At 43.3% G+C, this 20,621-nt stretch overlaps 1 protein-coding gene across 1 annotated transcript in view; it reads right to left on the minus strand.

The window, feature by feature from the left end:
- The window catches only part of ABCD2 (ATP binding cassette subfamily D member 2), a 56,784-nt gene that overhangs the window by 33,241 nt on the left and 2,922 nt on the right, over positions 1–20,621 (minus strand). Inside the window, exons 2-4 of the mRNA XM_079994176.1 lie at positions 17,328–17,508; positions 12,585–12,706; positions 3,914–4,082 (exon numbers count right to left, since the gene is read on the minus strand). Of these exons, the coding sequence (XP_079850302.1) occupies positions 3,914–4,082; positions 12,585–12,706; positions 17,328–17,508 (472 nt within the window). The remainder of the gene's footprint in view (positions 1–3,913; positions 4,083–12,584; positions 12,707–17,327; positions 17,509–20,621) is intronic.

Consider the following 20,621-nt stretch of genomic DNA (forward strand, 5'->3'; position numbering starts at 1 on the left):
CAGAGAAAAGGCTCCAGGACTCTTCACCGGAGACTAGTGGGGAGAGCACGGGTCCTCCGCTGCCCACACCCTCCCTGCGCAGAAGACTTCTGCGCAGGGAGAGTAGGAGGAGACTTGGCGTCAAAGAACTTTTTTGCTGGAAGAAGTTTAAGAAACGCCCACTGACGGATTCTGCCAGCGACTGAGACAGCCACGAAGTGAAGGGCTGTCCAGACAGAAAGGGTTCAACCAGGCAACCAAGCCAAGTGGCGGCAACTTACGCATGAGCAACCCCCTAGAACCATTACAGTTATTATGAAACTGTTTTTGCGGTGTCTGTTTGAAATGTGTTCTTGTTTTCTTTGTCGTAAGCCGCTTTGAGCACGATTTGTTGTGTAGAAAAATGGAACACAAATAAAAGGAACGAACAGCCGTTAAAGGCCCCTTTACAAGCAGCTGGCAACTGCTCTATCTCCACTGCTTGGGAGGCTAGAGGCACAGGAATATTTATCGCATGATGCCCATTTAAAAACTTTATATTGCGTTAGCTCTAAACCCCACAGAGACCAGGCATCTGTAGCCTCTGGCCAAGAGTAACTGAAGCGCTGAAACTACTGTCACTTCCTTCTATTCCCAAGCAGTTGCTGGAGGGCGGCAAAAATCCTCTTGCTTCTGTCAGGGATAGTCAATGTGGTGCAGTTGTACTCATCACCCCTAACCATTGGCCATGCTGGCTGGGACTTATGGAAACTATTGTTGAACAACATCCTTTGCTACCCCTTGCTCTGTGTGGTCACCTGCCATTACACTTTAAAACTCTTAGTAAAGGTAAGGTACTCCTGACCATTAGGTCCAGTCATGACCGACTCTGGGGTTGTGGCACTCATCTCGCTTTACTGGCCGAGGGAGCCGGCGTACAGCTTCCGGGTCATGGGGCCAGCATGACTAAGCCGCTTCTGGCGAACCAGAGCAGCGTACGGAAACACTGTTTACCTTCCCGCCAGAGTGGTACCTATTTATCTACTTGCACTTTGACGTGCTTTCGAACTGCTAGGTTGGCAGGAGCAGAGACCAAGCAACGGGAGCTCACGCCGTCGGGGGATTTGAACCGCCGACCTTCTGATCGGCAAGCCCTAGGCTACAGCACAACTTCTGAACCCACCCTTCTCCTTCCAGGATCTTCTAAGTCTGCAAAGCACTCCTTGGCTTCACCTTCACTTAGCATTAGGGAGAATGAATGGTATTAGGGGTGATTAAACAGCATTAAAGCACACTGCATGGTTATTTCTTTTAAGTCCCAGCAGATGGAGCAGGAACGCTCTTTCCAGCCATTAGCTGGAATACGGTGTTGTGTGTTGGGCCACAGAAAGGTTAGCCTGTCTCCTTTTGGCTGGATGTGAAGGGCACTGCATTACCTAATGCTAAACAGGGGTCTCACGGCTGTTTCTGTGAATCTGATCTTAAATATTACACTGAAACCAGCCTCTAGCTTCTGAATTCACTGGTTTAGCATCGTATTTTGATATCCAAAGCACGCTTCGCTACAGATGAGCAGAAACTGTTCAGAAAGTAATAAGAAAGGCAGAGCCATTTGACTTTTTCTTAACTTATATGAATCCACATGTCTAACCTAAATACTGAAACCCTTCTTCATCGCAAGAACGTATCACTGACTGAATGCAATACCTTTTCTCAAAGACTTAAAACTGTTCCAAATAGCGGAAAACTATTCAACTATTGTTCCTAATGTAAAATAAACAATAGATTCATTATAAAGTCTGGCAGCATTTCTCTGAAGATTAACAAGAGTTCAGATATGCTTTTAAATAATCCAGATTTGTAACCAGGAAACGACTAAAGCAGTAGCAGCATACTATAGCCACACTTTTGACAATGTATTTATAGAATGACCTTCCCTAACCCCCATTGTTGTATGCCACTATAATTGTAGATTACAATAAATACAGTAGTGGGCTATATAACTGATTGATTATACACTTTTGATCATGAGAAGTGAAGGAGACATAATGGTATAGGGTAAAATACCTACCCAAGAAGTAGTTAGAAATATCTAAAGTCGATATTGTCTCCTTTACAGTCTCCATCCTACATAAAAAGGTTGTAATTTTCAACTCATGGACTTTGAAAGAGAGCTGGGAGAACTATCCTCAGAACACAAAACTTAACCAGAAAATGTGGTTACAATTTAGAAAAGTGCACACGATTTGAAAGCTCACTGCAGAACCAGAAATTACTTTTCAGTAAGTTCTCTTAAAGAACCACTTAATGAGGGTAAAAGAGGAGAGCTCAAAATATGGTCTGAAACTCAACATCAAAAAAATGAAGATCATGGCCACTGGTCCCATCACCTCCTAGCAAATAGAAAGGGAAGAAATGGAGGCAGTGAGAGATTTTACTTTCTTGTGCTCCATGATCACTGCAGATGGTGACAGCAGTCACGAAAAGATGCCTGCTTCTTGGGAGAAAAGCAATGACAAACCTAGACAGCATCTTAAAAAGCAGAGACATCACCTTGCCAACAAAGGTCCGTATAATTAAAGCTATGGTTTTCCCAATAGTGATGTGAGAGCTGGACCATAAAGAAGGCTGATCGCCAAAGAATTGATGCTTTTGAATTATGGTGCTGGAGGAGACTCTTGAGAGTCCCATGGACTGCAAGAAGATCAAACCTATCCTTTCTGAAGGAAATCAGCCCTGAGTGCTCACTGGAAGGACAGATCCTGAAGCTGAGGCTCCAAGACTTTGGCCACCTCATGAGAAGAGAAGACTCCCTGGAAAAGACCCTGATGTTGGGAAAGATGGAGGGCACAAGGAGAAGGGGACGACAGAGGACGAGATGGCTGGACAGTGTTCTCAGAGCTACCAGCATGAGTTTGACCAAACTGCGGGAGGCAGTGGAAGACAGGAGTGCCTGGCGTGCTCTGGTCCATGGGGTCACGAAGAGTCGGACACGACTAAATGACGAAACAACAAGTTCTCTTCGTTTGAGTAAGTCCTCCAATCCTACCCTATTTCACAACATGCTAGGATGCTGTGGAATTCAATACATATTTAAGGCAGCACCTTAAAAGCCATCATTTAACAACCCTACAAGCAAGATGACCCCCAAAATAATAGACAGAATGAGGAGTGGTCAAAGATCAGCTGCGGGGGGCGGGGGGGAGAGTATGCATTGGAAGCAATGAACAAGAAAAGAGTATTTACTAAGGTTTGTTAAAGAGAAGGGAGATAATGGGGAGGGAAGTTTTCTGGATAAGCCAGGAAATAAAATAAGTATTCAATGAAGAGTTACAAAAATTTATTTAGAGAGGGCTACTGGAAGGCAAGCAGCATGGCATCCCATAAGAAGTAAGAGGCATGAAGAGGAAAGCAGAGAAAGGGAAAGCTGAATGAAAATATTGGGATTCCATTAACAGAAGACCAAATGTACTCATACAATTCCTGGGATTGCACCAAGGTGGAAAAGTGAAAGTTTGAAATGCGCTGCCACATTTTTCATTCTATCATGGAGAATACTAAACTAGAATTATCTTCCTGACATGCTATGTTTCCATGTGCAGGGGGATTTTGAAGTGGTGGAATATTCAGGTATGTCACCTTCCATCTGAAATGGTGCAGCCACAGGAACCAGGTAACATGTTGCTTTTATTATTATTATTATTATTATTATTATTATTATTATTATTAAATGCACAGATCAACCTTTAGCATCTCACAGAAAACAGTTTATAAAAGTCAAGAGTTGGATGTGGAATATGCGTAGCTGGGACCAGAAGGTACCAGGATCTATTATTCTAGGAAACAAATTAAGTGGATAGTTTTGTTTAAATAGCTGCCCCAGGTTTTCAATTTCAAATTGCAAGTTCTTAAAGAGGAATCTTAAAAAATAAATAAATAATGCATCATTCATTACCCTTGATTTCCAATGGGCCGTCGATATGTTGCTCTGTTTTATCTCTTTTCTTATTGTTGCTTTCACATTCTTGAGAAACAGCTGTCCTTTTGTAAATGCCCCTCTTCACTTCATCGAAGACTGAAAACATGTTGTACACACGAGCTGTGTAGCCTGCTAACTCTGTGACCTGCAAAACAGTAAACGATTGCAAAGATTAAAAACAGAACTGTGGCGACGAATTATTGTAGCACGTGCTTTTACTCTACCAAGTATACCACCGTGTAAAGTGCATTGTGTTCTGTTATTCCAGGGGAACAAGATGATTCCATGAAAGCACTGAATCCAATTTTGATGGGCATTCAGATATTTATTCCTAAGGATAGGAGCTTCCTATAGAAGTTCAGCTTCTTAGCAGTTGTAGGGTATGATGATGACATCACCACCTGAAAATCACTGGATGGCTGGGGCAGGAGAAACTTCAGCAGTTTTAAGTTGCCTGTGATTTGTGGACCAATAAATAACAACCTCAAGGAAAGACTAAGTAGTAACCTTTTCTTTTACATTTCTGCTGGCGCTGCCAGCTTCTTAGAGAAAGGCAACGCTGTACACTTGGCTTCAACCAGTATCTGGTGACTGATACAGAAAGCAACTCTAGGCTCTAATGCCCTCCTGCTTGCCTGTCAAAGACTGGCTGGCTTTCAGATGCACTCGTAAACATTAAAATCTAGGCAAGTGTCAGGACACCCCACTGTTTGATTTAAAAGTAGGGCTTGATGTCTGTTTACCAATTTATTCCCCCCCCCCCTTCCATCCCGGAAACATTTGCTTGAGATGTTATTTGAAGGAGGAATTTTGCACCTCAACGAAAACTGGATTAATGGTCTGTTGTGGACTCCCCAATTCATCTACATCACGGGTAGGCAAACTAAGGCCCGGGGGCCGGATCCGGCCCAATCACCTTCTCAATCCAGCCTGCGGATGGTTTGGGAATCAGTGTGTTTTTACATGAGTAGAATGTGTCCTTTTATTTAAAATGCATCTCTGGGTTATTTGTGGGGCATAGGAATTCATTCATATATTTTTTTCAAAATATAGTCCGGCCCTCCACAAGGTCTGAGGAACAGTGGACTGGCCCCCTGCTGAAAAAATTTGCTGACCCCTGATCTAAATGCATTAGTGCATGCACACACACTCATGCATGCTCACATATCAGGTCAAACACAACAACATTCAGACTACTATTGCACACACTTTCAAGCATACTGTGATTTTTTTATGTCTATGTCCTGCAATGTTCTGGACATGCCATTGCTGTTGTAGGTGGAGCCAGATTCAGCACAGCATGCATCCACTGTAACCATTTTACATCCCTGCTTTTATTTTGCAATTGATTTTTAAATACGGCTGTAGGATTTTTCTGGCTTTAAAAGAAAACGAAGAGAGATGTCCAGCGCTACAAAAACATGCTGCTCTAATCCTATAGTGCTGCACAAGTCGAAGTCCATAGCGTTATGATCTTACACACCTCTCTTTAACTAGAAAAGAATTTGAGCAATAACTGAAAGATTGACTTTAACAAAACAAAAACGGGGTGATAAAATGGTACCCACCACAAGGGTTAGAATGAATGGGTGTTAAGTACAGTGGTGCCCCGCAAGACGAACACCTCGCAAGACGGAGAACCCGCTAGAAGAAAGGGTTTTCCGTTTTGGAGGCGCTTCGCAAAACGAATTTCCCTATGGGCTTGCTTCGCAAGACGAAAATGTCTTGCGAGTTCCTGCGGGGTTTTTTCCCTTTCCCCCCCCCTTTTCCAAAGCCCTAAGCCGCTTATCAGCTGATCCGCTAAAAGCCGCTAAACCGCTAATAGCGCTAATCCGCTAAGATGTCAATGGGCTTGCTTCGCAAGATGAAAAAACCGCTCTACGAAGAGCCTCACGGAACGGATTAATTTCATCTTGCGAGGCACCACTGTAGAGATAAATTCCCTTCCTGATCTGTTCCTGCCCATGTCTAAACCCCGCTATTTCAAAAAGATTGACAAGTAGTGCTAAAGGCATCTACATTGTGAAACCAGTGATATTCTTCCATTCTTTTTAAAAGACTGCTTTTTGCAGTCTGAGAAGAGACAGAAGCTCCACAAGTGAAATAAATAATAACAATTGATGATGATAAATTATTATTATTATTATTATTATTATTATTATTATTATTGTTTTATGTACAACCTTTCTGGGACGTGGGTGGCACTGTGGGTTAAACCACAGGGCTTGCCGATCAGAAGGTCGGCGGTTCAAATCCCCGCGACAGGGTGAGCTCCCATTGCGCGGTCCCTGCTCCTGCCAACCTAGCAGTTCAAAAGCACGTCAAAGTGCAAATAGATAAATAGGTACCGCTCCAGCGGGAAGGTAAACGGCGTTTCCATGCGCTGCTCTGGTTGACCCGGAAGCTGTATGCCGGCTCCCTCAGCCAGTAAAGCGAGATGAGTGCTGCAACCCCAGAGTCGGCCACGACTGGACCTAATGGTCAGGGGTCCCTTTACCTTTACCACCTTTCTGCCTAAGGCATCCAAGTCAATTTACAATTTTTATGGACTAAAAACATGAGATAACATTTAATGTTGGCTGTGGGGAGGGAACAGTTCTGCTAGAGCGGGCCTTATTGGTGTCTGCTTCCTACACATCCTTTCTCCTCCTCACAGTATCCCAATGGATTACCATCTGCCCAAGAGAGGCAGGAGCAGCCTGGCTGCAGCAGGCCTGGTAGTCTCTGTGCCTCCCTCCATCAGCCTCTTATTTCTCCTCACAAGGCAGATGGTGAATGACAAGGATTAGATGACAGTGTTGCGTGAAAACCTCATTAAACACAAGTGAACCAAACCTACTGATTCAACCCTGAACATCCATGTGGAAGCACTCCCCCCCCACACACACACCAATTTTACAACAGAATCATTAAGTTGTGTCTTGACCCCAATGAGAGAAGATGCCATGGAAGTTGCCTGGATTTTTGTGTGTAGGAAAATGTTTGAATGCAAATCCCATCCACCCTCACTGGAATAATGTTGGCTCACTCTACTCAGGCCCTCACTCCCTAATCTGATTCTTCCACGATGCCTTTGTTATAGATGGCGGCTGAAATTATTCCTATGCCTTTGGCCCTGGCTCAGCCTGTCTTCCAAAAACGTAGGAACCCACACCCAAATTTCTGGGGTGTGAGATGGGGAGAGATTCTGAAAGCTGGCGAGTTCCCAATCTACAAATTATGACAACCCCAAACTGTAATGTGCCGTCTCCATCTGCTGGCAGAAAGGAAGTAGGCCTAAACATCTGGACCAGCAAAATGGATGAAGGCAAAAATCCATTTAGCCCAGAACCCAGTTTCCTACAGTGGCCAAGCAGACGCCACCAGGAATCCCACATAGGCCTGAAGCAATAGTTGTCTCCTGTTTCTGCTTCCACCATCTGGCATTCAAAGGTGCAGTGGTACCTTGGGTTACAGACGCTTCTGCTAACCCAGAAACAGTACCTCAGGTTAAGGACTTTGCTTCAGGATGAGAACAGAAATCGCGCGGCGGTGGCGGCAGCGGGAGGCCCATTAGCTAAAGTGGTACCTCAGGTTAAGAAAGTTTCAGGTTAAGAACGGACCTTCGGATCAAATTAAGTTCTTAACCCACGGTAGTGTATCTGAACCCGGAGATCACGGCTAGCTATCACTGTCTCCCCTCCCACTTTCCAAAACCATATAAGCTTGTGGGCATCAGCAGGTCTTCTCAGAGCAAATTCCATAAATTAATTGAGGGCTGGCAGAAGTTTTGGGCTTCATCCCTGGTACTGAGCTCTCTGTGCCCTGAAATGCGGCTGGTAACATGTGTGTGCGTGTGTGTGTCCAAACTGGTTTGCCAGTTTGGGTGGGAGCCGGGGTGTTTAACTGTCTCACCAGAATGCTACATGCTCTGGTTATCTCCTGCTTGGACTTCTGCAATGCGCTCTATGTGGGGCTACCTTTGAAGGGGACACGGAAACTACAACTAATCCAGAATGCAGCAGCTAGACTGGTGATTGGGAGCAGCCACCAGGGCCATATATAGCACTGGGCCTAAAGGCTCTACACTGGTTCCCAGTATGTTTCCAAGCACAATTCAAAGTGTTGGAGCTGACCTTTAAAGCCCTAATCAACCTATGGTCCTGAAGGAGCATCTCCACCACTGTCATTCAGCCTGGACACTGAGGTCCAGCTCTGAGGACCTTCTGGCAGCTCCCTCACTGCAAGAACTGAAGTTTCAGACAGAGGGTAGGGCCTTCTCAGCAGTGACGTCCTCAATGTTGAATTTGCAGTGTCCCGTGCACAGCGGAATGATGAGGAATACGTGCACATACTCTATATTGCTTTATTTACATTTCAAAGCTGGTAGATTACAGAAAAACATCTTGCCTCTGCCGGAGCAGAGAAAGCATCCTCTCTCCTCTGAAGCACGGAGAGAAACACAGTGTGAGAACAGTGAAAAACAGGAAACCAGTGTACGTCACATCCAGTCTCCCTTTCCCGTGGGAAACACAACAGCAATGCTGTCTGTGGAATGTAAACACCTGTCTCGTGACAAGCACTTCCGCTGCACAGTGAAGAGAGCAGAAACCAACACTCACATCAGATGTCAAGGAGGTAAAGAGCAACTTTTAGAAGACATCTGAAGGCAGCCCTGTATCAGGAAGTTTTTAATGTTCGATGTTTCATTACAGTATTGGCCCAAATATAACCCACACCCGAATATAAGCCGCAGCTTTAAAATTCAGGGGGCGGGGGGGAGACAGCCAAATATAAGCCAACACCCAAATATAAGCTGCTCCCTTAAAATTCCACAGGCACTCACACCCATTCTGTTTTACTGTATGTCGGTTTCAGCAGTAATATCGTAAAAGCCAATTTTTGTAAGGTCGCGAATTTAAGCCGCACTTTAACTTTCCACGGTCAGAATTTGGGGGGAAAGTTAGGCTTATATTCCAGCCAATACAGTTTGTTCTTATATGTGGAAGAAGAAGAAGAAGAAGAAGAAGAAGAAGAAGAAGAAGAAGAAGAAGAAGAATAGTAGTAGTAGTAGTAGTAGTTTGGATTTGGTATCCCGCTTTATCACTACCCTAAGGAGTCTCAAAGCGGCTAACAATCTCCTTTCCCTTCCTCCCCCACAACAAACACTCTGTGGGGTGAGTGAGGCTGATAGACTTCAGAGAAGTGTGACTGGCCCAAGGTCACCCAGCAGCTGCATGTGGAGGAGCGGAGTCTTGAACCCGGTTCACCAGATTACGAGTCCACCGCTCTTAACCACCACACCACACTGGCTGCCCAGTGTGGGTAGGGCAACGCAGCCAGATGGGCAGGGTAAGAATGATGATGATGATTATTATTAATAATAATAAGTGGCCAGAAGCAACAACGTCTTAAAAAGTGACACACACATTTAAAATGCCACCTTTTGAGAGGGCAGCAGTAGATTTCCTGTCCTGTTCTCCCCATGGTGCTTTCTATTAAAGCAGCATGGGCTGGGACTTCTCCACCATGTCTGCCATCATGTCTTCCTAGGTAGCAATTAAAACACAGGTGGGGATCGGGGGTTCATGTAGGGAGAAGAAGCTTCTGCCTTCGTCACTGGAAGTGACATTAAAACATTACAGAAAGGTCCTGCCGCAGACACTCTGCTAAGATAATATCAGCAGATGGGCGGTGACTTCAAGCTTGTAGCCCTTCCGAGATTCCCAGCCAATCTCAGCTGATCCCAGAGGACAGTGAAGCCTGAAGTTGGTGCTGATCAAGCAGGGGTCAGCAAACTATTCTAGCAGAGGGCCAGTCCACTGACCCTCAGACCTTGTGGGGGGCCGGACTATATTTTGGAAAAGGAAAAGAAAGAATGAATTCCTATGCCCCACAAATAACCCAGAGATGCATTTTAAATAAAAGCACACATTCTACTCATGTAAAAACATGCTGATGATTCCTGGACCATCCGCCGGCCGGATTGAGATGGTGATTGGGCCGGATCTGGCCCCCGGGCCTTAGTTTGCCTACCCATGCTTTGAAGCCTGGATAAGCTCAGTTGGTTACAGCATGGTGCCGATAACACCAAGGCTGCAGGTTCAAGCCCTGTATGGGACTGCTGCATATTCCTGCCTTGCAGGGGCTTGGCTTAGATTATTATCCTCAGGGTCCCATCCAGGTCTAGAATTTGAGGATTCTTTTTTTAAAAAAAATAAATTTTATTAAATGTTACAATAAAATAAAATAAAATAAATAGAAAGAATACATAACCGCACATAAAAATATTTATCTATACAATTTTCCAGAATGCAGACTAGAAAAGAAGAAAGACGAAAAATAAAAGAAAGAAACAAAAAAATGAAGAAAAAAATACTTTCCATAATCAATAATTCCAAATTCATACTTCGAACATTACAATATATAAATCCTAGTTAAAATATTATAAAAGACTTCCACCGCATTCACCACACGTCTATTGGTTATCTAATTTTTTTTTTTTTAATTGCCATTGCCCAAGACAAAATGGCAGCCGGGATGCTTCCGGCGGCTGAGGTGAACGCCAAGAGGGCAAAAAAACAAAAAACAAAAACAAAACTCTTGATTATCTAATTCACCTCACAATTTGAGGATTCTATGTCTGAGCAGTAGCTTCAAGGCCTGCTGAGATGTACTAGGATTTTCCATTCTAGCACAGCCCACCACACTGGAAAGAAAAAATGAGTCACCTGATATCATAGTGTTATCAGGTGTCTATAATGTCCCTGCTTGCTCACCTGTCTTCTGAACTATAAAACCCTACCCTGCACAGTTCTCAATGAAATGTGTGTTCCCATGTACACTTGGATGAACATCCTGAAACATCCTGGTTCATCTTGCCTCTCCTTCCAGAAGGTGCCCAGAGTGGCCATTTAAACAATGAATAAATACAATTTAAAAATCATGACAGGTAATCATCTCAAACATGTCAGAAAAGATGACAGTTCAAGATGCAGGGTTGAGTTGTCTTTTAGCCCAAGGAACCAGGGTTCAAAAACAGTCCTGGCAAAAAATGAGGAGCTTGGTGTTGGAACTTTCTACACAATTCAACAGATTTGTACTTGTAAACCTGCACATCTAGCTCTAGTATTACATTGCATAGTATTGGTTTCATCATGAATAAGTAATAAATAATAATAATGTGGACATCTATTTCACAGCAAGGACTTGCAGAAATATAAACCAACTTGGGAAATAAACACACAGTTTTTAACTGTCTCTGGCGCTTAAGTTTGGACTTGCAGATTGCAAATCTTAATTTACATTAAAACGTCGCCTGTATGGAGTAAGGTTGAGCCATATTCTACATTCCCTCCACAGAAACACCTGGGGTGACCCGGTGAACTATTGGAAGCCACTACAAGAACTCTCACTGGCGCAATAGATTTCAGTGTTTCAGTGTTTGATCTAGGGAAGGGTTTGTACCAACATCTGACCAATGAGGAATGTGTCAGCAAATGGCAGAAAACCATGGCTAAAAAAGCCACCTCTATTGGTCTGTCTCCCCCCCCCCCCAACTGTATTACCTGGGTTATGAAGGTGCCCAAAAGATGTCAAAGCAAAGATTATGGGATAATGAACACAGTGACTTGCAATCTCAATCACACACAGTCTGTAGTTCACTGGCAGTAGGAGTACAATATGGGTATGTGTTTAAGTTAACATCTTACATTAAAAACCTGACAGTACCAAACTATCGAAGGCTTTTCACCAAAGCCAGACTAAACGTCTTTCCCTCTGCAGTGTTGGATGGCAGGTTGAGAGGAGTTCCCTACCAGGACAGACTTTGTTCATGTGTTCAAGACACCCTTCCCCCGATGATAGTCTCTATAATTTGGATCCCAGTCTTCCTTTATAATTGCATGTACAAAGCAGTATTTTAAAGACTCCAGGCAGCATACATCCCCCCAACCCCAAGCTATTTACATTCACTTAACAGGAGTTCCCTATCTCACATCCCCCTGCTGGTGGTGGCTGGATGGATTGGGAAATTCTTGAGAATGGTGTGAAATATCTTGCAGGAAGCTGCTGATGGAGGGGCAAGTTGGTGAAAATCACTTTATGTGAATAGAGGAGCAACTTGGGATTCAAGTCTATTTATTCCTTAGGAAGACTTGCATCTATGGTCATTATAAGAAATACAGTCGTACCTTGGAAGTCGAACGGAATCCGATCTGGAAGTCTGTTTGACTTTCAAAATGTTCGGAAACCAAACTGTGGCTTCTGATTGGCTGCAGGAAGCTCCTGCAGCCAATCAGAAGCCGCGGAAGCTCCATCGAACGTTTGGGTTCCAAAAGAGCGTTCGCAAACCGGAACAATCACTTCCGGGTTTGCGGCATTCAGGAGCCAAAACATCTGAGTTCCAGGACGTTTGGGATCCGAAATACGACTGTATTCAAAAGTAGACACAACAAATGCTCTTAAAAAAAACAACCTTGGGATTTAATAGTGACTATATCGAGGAACTTTTGAAGCTTTCTGTGAATCTTGTCCAGATTTCCTGTTCCCACCCTCCCTCAGATGGGTATAGACAATTCCATTTTAGACTACGTTTACGATTCCCTCCTCCCACCACAAAAACCCCATTTATTATAATTTCTGCTGTCAAGCGTATTTCATCCAGTACCTCTTTGTAAGAAGACATAATCCTTTCAATAGCATCTGCTCCAGAGGCCAGTAAATTTCTTGAAGTGGTGAAGGTTTCCGTCCTCTCGCTGACCATCGCTTGTTTCTGACCATCTTCTAATTCTAAAGGCAAGAAAGAAAGCTTAATTAGAGCAAACCGACTTGAAGCATAGTCTAACTCCACTAAAGAGAAACTTCTCTATAAAGAAAGGAGATGTGGGCAAAATTTGTGTAGTAAAATCAGAATCAGTCAAACGCAGTTGCCAAATCCTGACTCAAAGAACGGTCCTGTGGCAGCAGCAGCAGCAATGTGTCAAGGAGACCTTGACAAATATTCCTTCTCTTGCCAGCACACTCAAGGAAAGGAAACTGCGGCATCTGCCTAAAGTCTCCCCACTATGCAGTCATCAAAAATACAAGAGCATTTGAGTAATTCCGGTTTTGGAAGAACAGTTTTGGAGACTGCAGCAACTGGATTTCATATTTGAAATTCAAAGCACCAGTAGCTACATTTTAAACCCTACAATCAGGTGGCAAATGCGTGGTCTGATACGACCCCTGAAAACCCCTGGTAGTTTGGTGGCAACAGCTGCAAAAACAAATGCAGTCCTACCGATCTCATTTGGGTCACATGGTGAAGTACCTGGCATAGATTTCTGCTGCAGTTGGCAGGGGGAAAGGATGTGGGGGAAATTGCGTGCGGTTAAAATTGTGCTACGATTTCCATCTAGGGCCAAGGATCCAAATTCCGCAGCCTATCATGGTGTGTGTGTGCGCGCTCTGGTATACATACGTGTGTGCGAGGGCACTTTTATACTACACACATTTTGGGTGGCATTGACAAGTAGCCAGTGTGGTGTGGTGGTGAAGAGCGGGGGACTCGTAATCTGGTGAACCGGATTCGCTTCCCGGCTCCTCCACCTGCAGCTGCTGGGTGACTTTTGGCTAGTCACACTTCTCTGAAGTCTCTCAGCCCCACTCACCTCACAGAGTGTTTGTTGTGGGGGAGGAAGGGAAAGGAGAATTTTAGCCGCTTTGAGACTCCTTCGGGTAGTGATAAAGCGGATATCAAATCCAAACTCTTCTTCTTCTTCCTTGGAGGACCATGTAACTATCGGGTCATAAAGCTTTGACCCAAAGGCCTCGGATCCAAAATACCCAAAGGAATACATTCTGCTATATCAATTTACCTGCTCCCTCCACTCCTCTTAGTGTGGAGCACAACTGATTGTGGCAAGAGATAGGGCTTTTGAGGTGCACCAAAAACCATGTACCACGCAGGGGTAAAAAAGCCACTCTCTAGTTGTCATGTGCTGGTTGGTGTGAATGCAAATGGCCTCTAGCGTCACTTACAGACTCATTGTTAAAACTGTGTTTATGGAAGACCATCTTACTCGGCTATGAGTGATCGCCAAAGAAGAAGGAGAAGAAAAGAAGGTGAAAACTTTTATAAAGGTTGTCAAGCTTTTTCTTTGCTGAGCACCTAATATTTTATTTTAAAAGTGTGGTTCATGTCTCTGCTTCTGTTGTATTTTCACTGAACTTTAACTGAATTATTATTATTATTATTTATTATTTATTAATTTTCTATACAGCTCTTCATCCAAGGATCACAGGGCATTTTACAATATAAAACTGAAACTTCAGGAAGGGATTCACGATTATGTGGATTTCAAAAACACATGTGTTGTTTTTAAAGGACAGTAAGGTTTTAAATTGTTGCAAGACACCCTGAGTACCACCATAGGGACCAGAAGGGTGGGACAGAATTTTTTATATAAAAATAAATACAAATAGTATAAAATGAGCAAACAAATGACAACAATTGTCTTCGGCTTTGCCATTACCCAGTGGTTTGTCACCCAATGCCCCATGATTCCTGTTTGTACGTCTTAAAAATATTGCACTCATTCGTTTGTTCATTCTGTCCATGTTTTCATCATACAAAATGATCCCAGAAGGGAATACAATCAATTATCATTAAAATAAAACATAATCCATAGTGCAATTGACTGAAGGCAAATTCTATTATGTGTGTGTAAAAAAACCAACCAACCTGTCATCAAAGTAGAATTTAGGAAGCCTTAGAAAGTCAAAGAAGAATTTAGGAAGCTAAGGCTTCATTCTTGTACACACTGTATATATCTATTTATAATATTTATAAGCTGCCCTTCCCAAGGTGACACAGAAATTTACAGTTATTTATATTGCATATTGATTATTCAAAAACATAATGCTAAAAATGAAGAACAAATAACACTAGCGACATTTAAAAGCAATAAAACACGTCTAAGTCACATGGGCAGCCATATTGTTCACCGCTGGAAGGTTCCAAATTATCTTTAAAAAGCAGCCATATACAGAGCATCACCTCCCTTGGAGAAGCAGATGGAAACAAAATTTTCACTCACAGAGTGATGACACTTCAGGCAAAACCTCTGCGTTACAGTGGAACCTTGGTTCTTGAACACACTCCATTCCGGGAGTCCGTTCGACTCCCGAAACTGTTCCAAAACCAAGACGCAACTTCCGATTGGCTGCAGGAGCTTCCGGCACTCAAGCGAAGGCCGTGTTGGATGTTTGGCTTCCGAAAAACATTCAAAAACCAGAACACTTACTTCCAGGTTTTCGGCGTTCGAGAATGAAGATACGACTGTACTTCCCTCAATTTTTTCATGCAGATGTTAAAATGCACGGGGCACACAATGGAATCTTGTGGCACACCGTAAGTCAATGGCCAACCCAGCAAAATGCTCCAGAAAGATACCATGTTTGATGATATGGAAAGTTACTTAGAGGTTCAGGAGAACCAAACTGATTGAACTTGCTCATCCAGCCCTCAGTGTAAGTCGTCCACCAAGACAACCATGGCTGTGTCTATCCCATAGCCAGGCCTGAAATTGGGAGGGCAATGGACTATATGGAGCTGGCAGAGATGACTGGCAGAATCCGAGACCTGGGAGATCAGCTGGTGGAAGAGGACTGGAAGAAATTTAAAGACTATCTACAGAAACAGTGTAAAATTAAGGAATGCTAAAATGATGTTGGATTGAAAATAAGTGGCATTAGTGATAAAGTTAGAAAGAGTATGCAAAAATGAATTGATGGATGAAAACATTTGAGTTGTGATATGTTAAGATACAAAGTTAAAGATGATAAATTGAAAGAGGGCAAGGATTTGCTGATTTGATTATGTAAATGGGAATACAAAAAGGGGAGGTGTGAGGAGGTCAAGGAAACAAGGTAATGAATTTTAAAGTTAAAGAAAGGAAAGAGGGATTTTTTATTTTTTATTTTTCTTTTTATTTACTTTTTGTTTTTTTGTATCTTGTATTTTTCTGTTTTCCTTTTTCTCTTTTTTCCCTGTATTTTGTTATGATTCTGTAAAATCTCAATAAATATTTATTTTTTTTAAAAAAAGAAATTGGGAGGGCAAGCTCCACTGAGCTCAGGGGCGGATTAGAGTCACATAGGATTTGTACTGTCAATCCTGAATAATTTCTTCACCTCTACCATTAATCACTGATCATTACTAGAACTCTATCAATTTGTTTCATTAGGGAAGTTTTTAATGACTGACGTTTTAATGTATTTTTAATATTTTGTTGGAAGCTGCCCAGAGTGGCTGGGGAAACCCAGCTAGATGCGTGAGGTAGAAATAATAAATTATTATTATATTATTATTATCATTTATATTCACTACATGTTTTCCACAGAATTCAAGGCGGTGTTCCCAGGCACTGGCAAAGAACTAATTACTTTCAGAAAAGTCCCTGTGTTATGTCCCTTCAGAGCATGAGCCGAGAGAACAAATTCCTCTCAAGGCTCGACTTTCATTTGCTTGTTTTGACTAGAACAGCTATTAAATATGTTCTTGTTATTTTAGAAAACAAGCCCCCCCCCCCTTTGATAAATATTACAATAATGCAGTTGAATAAAGAAATTTGCTTTGTGGGGAATCATTTTATTTTTGTCACTAGGGCATTATGACAAGGAAATGTGGAGAAGTCTGGGAAAATGACAAAAGGGAGTGAAACTGAAATTCAGAGATTTATGTATCCCAAGTCAAGCCTCTTTTGAGGCATGGGGTGGGGAGGAAAGAGGGAGAATAATTTCCTGGAGTATCCTGATGGTTTGTTTCAGACCCCATTTGCATATATCCACTGCTGCAGAGGGATAGGCGATAACTAAATGCTGAATATAATAAATAGTGTTTGCACAAGTCAGTATAATGTATTGATTACACGGTATGAACTGGCTAGAATTCATCTCATTTTCTCTTTCTTCCTGAGACTGCTTGCAAGTGGAGAAAAGGTCTTGCATGATGTGCTAAACTAGTTATCTGAAACAATTAAGAAAAGAACAAAAATTGCATGTGTGTAATAGCAATAGCTGGACCCACCTTTATTTAAAGGGCAACAAATCTGTATTATTGTAAATGTATTATTGTACGTTTACTGCCAAGAAAACGTGATGGGGGATTTTCTGCCTCAGGCACCAAGGTAATTTGACCTACCTTGGGGAACCATTTACTATTCTGCCCAAGGCAACAAAAGGTTTTGGGGTAGGCCAGCTGTTTTTATAACTTTCCTAGAGTTGTTCCAGCTAGCCACACACTGCTGGGCAGACACAGGGTTGCTGTAGCTAAGAATATGTAGACATCTTTCTGACCGATTCCTCCAGATAATCCCACTGGGACGAAACCGCCACACAAAACATTTCACGTTCAATAAAATGTTATTACCTCCATCTGCAAATCCCGTCGCAGTGATGATAGGCACGGCCACCATAATCAAGCCGCTGCTGCTCCAGACGTACTTCATCAGAAACTGCTCCAGCATGATGTACCATAAGCGTTTGGACAAAATGAGGTTCATTTGGTCTGCTAGAGCTTTGTAACTTTTCTGTAGCTGGTTCATTTCTACCTACAGTTTAAAAATGCAGATACTCATAAGAGCATGGTACACGTGATTATGTATACACTTTAAAGCCTAAACAAGTGAATATATATCTGTACAGAGACAGACAGAAATCAACAACACCAGGTGACCAGAAAGAAGACTCGTATTCTTACCTGGCTTTTAGGACACCATTAACACCGGTCCTGAAAGACCTACATTGGCTCCCAGTACATTTCCAAGCACAATTCAAAGTGTTGGTGCTGACCTTGAAAGCCCTAAACGGCCTCGGCCCAGTATACCTGAAGGAGCGTCTGCACCCCCATCGTTCAGCCCAGACACTGAGGTTCAGCTCCAAGGGTGTTCTGGCGGTTCCCTCGCTGCGAGAAGCCAAGTTACAGGGAACCAGACAGAGGGCCTTCTCGGTAGTGGCACCCGCCCTGTGGAACACCCTCCCATCAGATGTCAAGGAAATAAGCAACTATCTGACTTTTAGAAGACATCTGAAGGTAACCCTGTTTAGGGAAGTTTTTAATGTTTGATCGTGTTTTTGATATTCTGTTGAGAGCTGCCCAGAGTGGCTGGGAAAACCCAGCCAGATGGGTGGGGAATGAATAAATAAATAAATAAATAATAAAAAAAAACTTTTAGGCAGGGTCTCAGTTGGTATATATAGTTTTGATCAACTCAACAAGTGAGATATGCAGTGGAGGCTGGAACATTAAGGCAAACAAAGCACTGCTCCACTAACCTCAGCCTGCCCTCACCCAATCCCCACCTGCTTGCCCAAATTCTTACAACCAGTCCAGCAAGGTGGCAGCGCTTGTCAGCTTTATCCACCTTAGCCTCAGAGTTGCTCTTGCAGAACTCAGCAGGGAGGAGGATGGAGACAAAACTAGAATTAATTGACTCTGGTTTTCCTTACTGCCTTCTCTCCTACCAATCCTAATGGGCAACAGCCACCAATGGAGATATGTTAATTCCCAGGCTTTGTGTAAGATAATGATAATAAGCATGGCAAGAATGGGTTACTCACTCAGGCTTCCACTTTGTGTCCCATCTGGAACCACCCCAGAAAAGCAACCTTTATATTAATATGGTCACATTGGTAGACCTGTTGGTTCAAGACACCTGATCCTGGTTGTGTCACATATTAAAAAGGGTAAAGGGACCCTGACGATTAGGTCCAGTCGTGACTGACTCTGGAGTTGCGGCACTCATCTCGCTTTACTGGCCGAGGGAGCCGGCGTGCAGCTTCCGGGTCATGTGGCCAGCATGACTAAGCCACTTATGGCAAACCAGAGCAGCGGCACGGAAATGCCGTTTACCTTCCCGCCGGAGTGGTACCTATTTATCTACTTGCACTATGACGTGCTTTCGAACTGCTAGGTTGGCAGGAGCAGGAGCCGAGCAACGGGAGCTCACCCCGTCGCGGGGATTCGAACCGCCGACCTTCTGATCGGCAAGTCCTAGGCTCTGTGGTTTAACCCACAGCGCCATTTCACATATTACGTTGCAGCAAACCAAGGTACACCCAACAGCAACCTTCAACCTACCCCAGTTCCATGAGGGCTGTACCTATAGCCCAAATATTGCCTACTCTAATGGGCAGAAGACTTCCAGGTTATTGTACATCCCAGCCCTGCTTCCAGATCTATATAGAAATGTGAGAGGGTTGAACGTGGGACACCATATATGTTCTACCACTAAGCTCCATCTCCTCAGTCACATAAAATGGTGACTCATTACAACTCTACCCATTCTACAGCTTCTCCATCAAGTTCAGTGTAGATCCTTGCACTATCCTATGGCATCCTTTCAAGCTGTAATGTTGTGGAACAAGGCACACTTTCTGGCTCCTATGGGACACTGCTGCTTTGGAATAAGAGCTAATCCTTTAAACATCATGCAACCCTCTTCATTTTGCTTGGCTATGGAATCTCTACCAACATGTACCAGCTGAACATCTGTCCAGTTAATGCTAGCATCAACTCAATCACTTACAGCATGGATGATGATGATAATACTTTTATAACGAGTACAGATATTTATGAATCAGAATTGCTGTTTGCAAATGAATGGTGATTTTAGCAAATACCCATCTTCAAATTAAAACGAAACATTGCGTTGTTATTTTTAACTCTATCAAAATACAAACCAGGAGCCAAGGCAAGGATAAATAACTTAAAAGCAAATTATAACTTAATGGCTTTGTTGCTGCTTTTAGACTCAGACCTGCAAGTCTTACTTAGGTCAGAGAATTCTAGGAGCTTTGATTCAGTCAAACTTGATTATAAAAATTGTTTTTAATAATGTTTGTGTGCTGCTGCCTGGAGCTGTGATCTTTGAAGTATGGCGAAACATCCTTTGCTGGACATCCTAGGGAATTCTCAACTCTGTTTTTGTGGGGAATGCTCTGTTTAAGTGCATGACTGATATAGGCTTAGGTACCTGACAGATGCTGAATGTGAAAATGAGCAGTCCGTTATTTTTCAGAGGATTAACCCTTCTATAGGTTCTGTTATACACTCAGATAATAATAGTCCTTTGATCAACTTTCCTTTCTGTTTTCCTCTGAATGAGCCTGAGACTCGGTTCAGACTCCCATTGGCCCACTTGCAATCACTTGTGGGGCTGCATGGGTTCTTTATCGGCTTGTGTGGACGCTCTGACCATATGAACCACTGCCTCCATGTGAGGCCCACACACACAATCACTGTATGTTGCAAGAGGACTGCTAAAACTGGTACAAACTGTGATGGCTGCATATACAAGTGCCACATCAAAGCACTTATCGCCAGCAGTGCCACATGTCCCCACGCCAAGCTGTTGAGTGGGCACCACCAAGCACACGCCCACGTGCGGCAAGTCAACTGCAAATTCCTCAAACGCTGACAGCTAAACTTGACCATGGCTGCATATCAATCATTTCCCGCATAGCCTTAAAGGGTTAGGAAGGCTATAGCCAGAAAACTTCTATTCTAGATAGTAGGGTAAAGGTAAAGGTAAAGGGACCCCTGACCATTAGGTCCAGTCGTGGCCGATTCTAGGGTTGCGGCACTCATCTCACTTTATTGGCCGAGGGAGCCAGCGTACAGCTTCTGGGTCATGTGGCCAGCATGACTAAGCTGCTTCTGGCG

This window comes from Podarcis cretensis, assembly GCF_951804945.1.
Source record: "Podarcis cretensis genome assembly, chromosome: 10".
NCBI lineage: Eukaryota > Metazoa > Chordata > Lepidosauria > Squamata > Lacertidae > Podarcis > Podarcis cretensis.